The sequence below is a fragment of the Asparagus officinalis genome, chromosome 1, assembly GCF_001876935.1.
Source record: "Asparagus officinalis chromosome 1, Aspof.V1, whole genome shotgun sequence".
Taxonomy (NCBI): domain Eukaryota; kingdom Viridiplantae; phylum Streptophyta; class Magnoliopsida; order Asparagales; family Asparagaceae; genus Asparagus; species Asparagus officinalis.
In genome coordinates, this window is record NC_033794.1 from 59843178 (window position 1) to 59850256 (window position 7079).

General features: G+C 38.2%; 1 protein-coding gene across 1 annotated transcript in view; it reads right to left on the minus strand.

Moving 5' to 3' along the window:
• LOC109824848 (cyclin-dependent kinase F-1) overlaps positions 2226 to 7079 on the minus strand; it is a 5195-nt gene continuing 341 nt past the window's right edge. Inside the window, 2 exon segments of the mRNA XM_020391502.1 lie at positions 2226 to 3566; positions 6638 to 7079. The exon segment at positions 6638 to 7079 is cut by the window's right edge and continues 2 nt beyond it. Of these exon segments, the coding sequence (XP_020247091.1) occupies positions 2661 to 3566; positions 6638 to 7079 (1348 nt within the window). The 3' untranslated portion in view covers positions 2226 to 2660.

Consider the following 7079-nt stretch of genomic DNA (forward strand, 5'->3'; position numbering starts at 1 on the left):
AATTGTAACTGAGATTAAAGGAATACAAATCAATTTTCTTTCATTTCTTTTACTGCAAATTTTCCCACAAACATGGATATGATCCACTGCCGAGTTCTTAAGTTGGGCTCTAGAGTCACACCAAGCGCGTACTTGAATCCTATGAAATACAATTTATAGAGTGATGCGTATGATTGATACGCATATATGATTTTACCGGATACACATAAACGGTTATGTATATCGATAAAATCGAAATGCTATGTGCTTAGGAAATGAATTCTAGTATTTTTCCTATAAAGTTAACTTTTAGTCAACTAGTTGATTTTTTGGTCAACAGTTGACTTGTGGTCAACTCATTGACTTTTTGGTCATATGATGACTTATTAATCAATGATTGGAAAATTACAAAATATCGTATTTATGAAATACAATATTGATTTGGTATTCTCATTTATAAAATACATATATCATGTATAATGAGTCATGAGATGAGTCATTTAGTGGTATGGTTTGAGCACATGGTTTATTAGCACATGGTTTTGAAATATAATGATTCATGAGATGATTCATTACATGACTCACTAGATTAATCATTGATATTTGATGATTCATTGCATGACTCATAGGATGAGTCATTCATGTCATGAACACATTCCACTCTATAAATATGAGCTCTCTTTCTTATGGAAAGACTAATAAAAAATTGGCTAAGTGGTTTTTTCCATAAGAGAATAAAAGAGAGCTTTCCTCTTACTAAACTTTAGCAATCTTTGAGCAAGAGGAAGTAGTAGGATTTTAAGAACCCGGGGGTGGATATCTTGCCTTGTGTCTCAAGAAGACTCCCATTTTATCAAGCCCACTTGAAGACTTGGAGATCCACTACGAGGAGATTTTCTACTACAATGAGCAAGATCTAGGGGTTATTCGATCTTCCATCGAATCACGCTTCGAAAGTATGACTTTCTAACTCTTGTATGCTCTCTTTAATATAGGGATTATGTTAGATTTAATTAGGATGGTCCTATTATGTATTTCATGCTCTCTACATGCATAGCATAATTATACATATAGCCTTCCGTTGCGTATTTTGCATGTATTTAGCATGAATTTTCTTCACGTTTGGAGAGTGATCGCATTCTCATTTAGGTCTCGACTTGTTGTGGATTGAGTCAGTTGTCGTGATTTTGTTTCACTTCGCATTGGACGCAACAAGTGGGGTATTTGATTTGGTTGGTGTCGGCACAGTTTTGGAAAAACTTCATTGAGGTGGAGAATTGTAGAATTGTAGAAACAGTGAACGGATTTGGATCAGAACAGGTTTTGGACGCAGGAACGCTTTTGGGTACTGCACGGTCGACCGCGAGTGGCGCTGCGGTCGACCGCAAACGTGCACATACATAAGGAAGTCTCTGAACTTTTGGCAGTCGACTGCGTGTGGCGCGACGGTCGACCGCGAGACCTTATAGTGTTTTTTGTTCTCTGTCGATTGGCCACAGTCGACCGCGATGCGGTTTTGGGCCTGGGCTTGTTTTCCTGTTCTGATTGGGTTTTCTATTTGATATAAATAGAAATACGTTTTGTTTAGGGTTTATCGATCGTTCCAATTGCCAGAATTGGATTTTGGGGTAGCTTGAAGGTGATTTTGAGCACAGAAAAGAGAGATTTTTCTGAGCAATTGTTTGGAGGTTTAGTTTGTGAGATTTGAGAGATTTGTTTGAGAGGTTAGTTGAGTGATCTTGTAATCTCTACTTTGTACTCTCTTTTCTCTATAGTGAAAACTCATACCTTTTTGCCCCGTGGACGTAGGCAATTTGTCGAACCACGTTAAACTTTTGTGTTTGAGTTTGTGCCGTTATTGTTTGATTTGAGTTGCCTTCTCTCTCGGCGCTTATGTTTGTTCTGCCGCGCACAACAAGTGGTATCAAAACCCAACATATTGTTCGTGAATTTAAATATTAGAAAATATTTATTTAGTGTTAAATGAACTACTTGATCGATCATAACCGAATAATTCCTTGAACAATTTATGAACAAGGTTAATAGAATAACGAAATTTATAAATCTCAAAACTGATGATTATACTAATTCTCATCATCTATCTATATAATATTTTTAAAAAGCCACTAACTTGACCGCTTCATTTTCAGAGTTTCAAAAATGCCTCACATTTTAAAACCACGAGAATGTCCTCACGCTAAGAGTTCCCACTTGGAAACTAATAAAAAACCGCTCACCCTTGAAAAAAAAAAAAAAAGAGGAACTGCTCTTACAATTGGAAAAGTCCAACAATTTCCGTCTTCTTGACAATCGAAATGCGAAAACTGTCCATTTTGTGCAACAATCTTTCACGCACAACGTCATGCACACATTTGTCATGCACACATTGTAGGCACCGAAATAATAGTTCTTGTACAGATAAAATCTGCGAGTCCAAGCTCAGAACCAATAACATGGCCTCGAGCATGAAAATTTTCAACATGCAGGTGATGCCTGCTATGATTATTTTACCATAGGCCAAAGGTTTTTCTTATTGCATTATGCATATCAGACGCTTGAGATTTCGTGTATAAGAACTAATGTATTGTGTCCACAATATTCCCCATCAAAATGGGAACAAACACATGACGTACTTAATTCCTGAGCAATACGAGGGTAGGAGTAGAAGGGTGACAATTTTATTAAGAAAATCTCAAAGAGAACCCTTTTTCAGTGGTCACCATATCCATTCTCCCAATCTCCTCATCAGAATCCGACATCAAATCCCTCATATTTCTCCATTCTTCACCCAAGCTCTCATCATGATCATCCCTCATCTCAGGAACCCTCAATTCGTTCACTGGAACTGGTAAAGGCTCTTCAATAAAATAACCATCACCAAGCAACTCCATAGCTGTAGCTCTTCTAGCAGGATCATAACAAAGCAATTTCTTCACAATGTCAACCTCTGCAGGAGATCGGTTAGGTATACAGGCTTCAATGCCAATAGGATTTTCAATCTTAGTAAACGAAATCTTGTTATAATCAGGTAGCTTCGAACAACCAGGCCATGAATCCTCATTCATGTCACCAAAAACATTGATGATTTTTGCAATCTGATCAAGGTCTGAAGTCCCAGGAAAAAGAGGCTCTAAACTTAGAAGCTCAGCAAAGATGCAGCCTAATGACCAAAGGTCTATTTCTAGTCCATAACTTGTGGAACCATAGAGAAGCTCTGGAGCTCGAAACCAGCGGGTTCCAACACAAGACGTCAGAGCACCTGATTCATCTTCTTCTTCCATGGCCGCTGTTGGTTCATATGAATAAGAGGAGCCCTTGAACGGATCATCTTCGATATCGCCAGTGCTACAAGTAGCAAGGCATGAGACATCACCATCTTGGATACTGGTTTCTTTATCGGTGTCATACATTGGGTATTTGGCCTTGAGGGTATCTAGCTCTTGAAGATAATCGGTTTCGCTTATGGTTTTTGATTCTTGTATATCCTCGAGACCAACTTGAAATGATTTGTGCAACTCATTTTCCAAGCCTTGTTCAGGTGGACTATTGTTCATCGGGAGAAATCTCGACTCGTGAAGTATCCTTGCCTGGAACCAGAGAGATGTAGTTTAGAATTTTAAAGATGTTGGATGAGATAGATCTTCACAATCATTAAAGCTAGTAAGAAAGAACCAGTAAGTGAATAATAGAATATGTGTTAATTGTTATTACAAACTACCTCTCTACCATCCTAGCATTAGACCTGAGCACTAATGTCTACGATCCAAATTTTAAGACAGCACATAACTAGAGCTTTTTTTTTAATGTGTTACTATCTGCCAAATGTTTAATGGACAGGATTCTTGTTTCAGAAAGGAAGCAAGGGATGTTGGGGCTCATCACTTCTGGTTATCTGTTTAATTACTCCTTGTTAGAAGGGAATGATCACGTGAAACATAGATTGGCAGAGAACTCAAATGAAAATAAGGGTTCAGTCAAATGTAGACGCAAAGGAAAGCAAGGCTAAATTCAAATTGCTAGTCTCCAAAATTCAAAATAAATAATAGAACTGCATCCGGTTGCAAACAAATAATCAAGGCAAGAAATTGCAACAGATGATAATCAAATACAGTGAACCACTAGGTTGTTTTGTAGAAAGCATGTCTTACTGTCACTGTAAACTGTACTGCACATGGAGTTTTGGAAAAAGTTTACTTAAGCAACTTCAACATAATGATCGCTACCACTTCCCAGAAGTTACACAACTAGGGCTTAATTTTGCTTGATTACATGAAACTTTACATTGTTATTCAGTTGAATGTCCACAGAATCAAAACATTCCAAGGATTAATATCACATCAAAGCAAACTTCGTGTCTCGGTTAACTTTTATTCAATAAAATCTTTGTAACAAATTTTGAATCTATACAGCTTGGCAAGCATCACAATACTTCCTTCCAACCATGTCCTTGATGTGTTGTATCATAACATGTTTGTATCGGAGCAACTCTTCCATATCTCATAGCATTATCTCGATAGTTAGTTAGTAGTTACTAATATTAGAACCTTTAATAAGATTAGAAATCACATGCAAGTTGACAACAGCAGTACTTAGAAGGAATCCTTGCTTCTGATTTCCCAATTTGGTTTTGTTCTCTCCTAAGGAAGACTCGGAGTACCCATCAAAGTTCACATCCAAAGTTCCAAACTACATTAGACCTTCATGACTGGCTGGCTAGATACAAAAAAGGGTTCTCAGAGGTAACCAAAAGGCCAAACAGATCCATTCTAGTATCTACTGATTGTAAATTTCACATTTGTGCCTATGACTGCAGCCAACGATATTTATTTGCACATGCAGCATGGTAACACTCTCCTAAATATCCCTAGACCAGGAAAGGTGCAATGTGAATGAGGGAAGACATTAAAGTTCATCAGAAGGAATCAAATGGATGCATGGGGCACAATAGAAGCCAGAAAGACAAATGAAACTACATTCTAAGTTTCTAATTAAACCTGTTGATGCATAAGGTGTTTAAGTGTGGAAATCACAGATTAATCCAACCAAAATTAAGGTTGTTTTACTTACTAAGAGAACTGGTTATTGAGATACAGGTTAGAGACGGTCATTCTCCACTTCAGCATAAAGCTCATGTTGCTCGAAACATATCTAGCTATTGTATTTCCCTCAACCCCAATTTACAGAAGACCATCCATATGCATCAAGATCAGCCTCTGACCATGCCAGAATCTAACACAAGGGAATTTAAACTTCCAACAAAAAAATCATCAACATGTCCAATATCTCCTCCCTCAGGTTAGGTTGCAATCATTCCTTCTTACAATTCTCTTCTGAATATGGTTAAATCAAATCAACCAGGTTTACCGCACTATGAACAACCCCTATAATTTAAGATTCAACACCATCAAACCCCTGAATTCCTCCATAAAACTTGAAAAGTCCAACCATCATCCCTTAAAACCAGGGGCAGATCCATCTTAATCAAAGTGGGGTCACATGACCCCACTTAGGTCGAGGTGGACCAGTAACCACTTACCACTTAAAAGGTAACCCCATCAAGAAACTTAACCTACTAAGAAAGTAGGTAGCTCCATTTATAAGCCCATAGGAACCCGTCCGAAATTCTAACTTCCCACCCGATCCCACCCAACTAAAAAAGGAAATTTCACAAAACCCTTCTTAAGTTTAGGGGTTGCTTAGATAACTCCCCTTAACTTTTAAAATGTCATAACCCCCCTAAAAGTGTGAACCACAATTTTCACTAGCAAACCTTAAGGGGGTTGTCTAAGAATCCCAAAACTTAAGAAAGGTTTTGTGATAGTTTGAACTTAAGGGGGGTTATGTGAGAAAATGCCCAAATTCAAGTGGCTTTTTGCCCTGAAATTTATCCACTTAAAACTCACATTTCAATTCAAGTTCATAACATGAAAATCTGTTACTAGTGACATATTTGATAGTGTTATTAATGATGTGATTATGTAAATTTTTTTCAAAATATGAAAACTCGTTGTGGACAATTCTAAAAAATTTTAAATTATTAATTACATAGTTTCACCGCTTTCTAGAAATCTTAGACGCCACTACTTAAAACACAAGCAAATTCTTCACTGGGTGTGAGGATGTGCATCAATCCTCAGGTCGCCATCCTCCTCAAGCTATTCCATTCAGTTTTCTTTACCTTAAATCTTTGCAAAAACTGTAAAAATTCAGATACATATACATGCAATCAAACAGAAGTTCAATAGAGGGAAAACGAAAAAGGAATCCTTTTTCGTTGTACTGCAAGTGCAATCATTCAATAACAACAGCAGCAACAACAACAAAGCATTTATGCCATCTTTAGAGCCGGCTACATGAATTTTTCTTCAGTTCTATTATGGATCATCTTCTTTGTTATCTATTATCATCTACTTCTTAGTTGCAATCACCTATATTTGTAGTCTCGATCACTTTTCCTAACCGGCCCATTTAGTGATTTTTGCTGCACATGACCAAAGCAGCTCAATCGATTCTCTCTCATTTTATCCTTGATTGTATCCTGGATAGAACGACCCTGTAGTCTCCTACAAATATACTCACTTATTACACTACGTTTAAGTGTATATGCATAAGAAAAGGGCAACTAATTAAAACAATAAAAAAAAATAAAAACCAAAACCTGTCCAAAATCAGCAAGCTTGAGCACTCCCCTCTCAGAAATCAACAAGTTCGACGGCTTCAAATCACGATGCACCACAAAACTCCGATGACAGTCATCAACTCCTCTCAAAACCTGCATCATCCACTGCTTCACCTCCCCAACCCCAATCCCATTCTTCTTCCCTTCGTTAATCACCGACGCGAGATCCAACGGCAGGAACTCAAGAACAAGCACAGCATCCTCATCCTCGTTCCAAAAGTACTCAATAAGGTCAACGACGTTCGGAGAGTGACGAAGAGCTTGAAGAGCCTCGATCTCTCGAAACGAGCTCTCGTAGTCATGGATCTCCTTGAGGGCCACGGATACTCCGTCGGATCTCCGGCGAGCTCGGTATACGTCGGCGTAGGCGCCGGATCCGATACGGTTGATGATCTCGTAGCGGTCGGTGATCTCGGAGCGG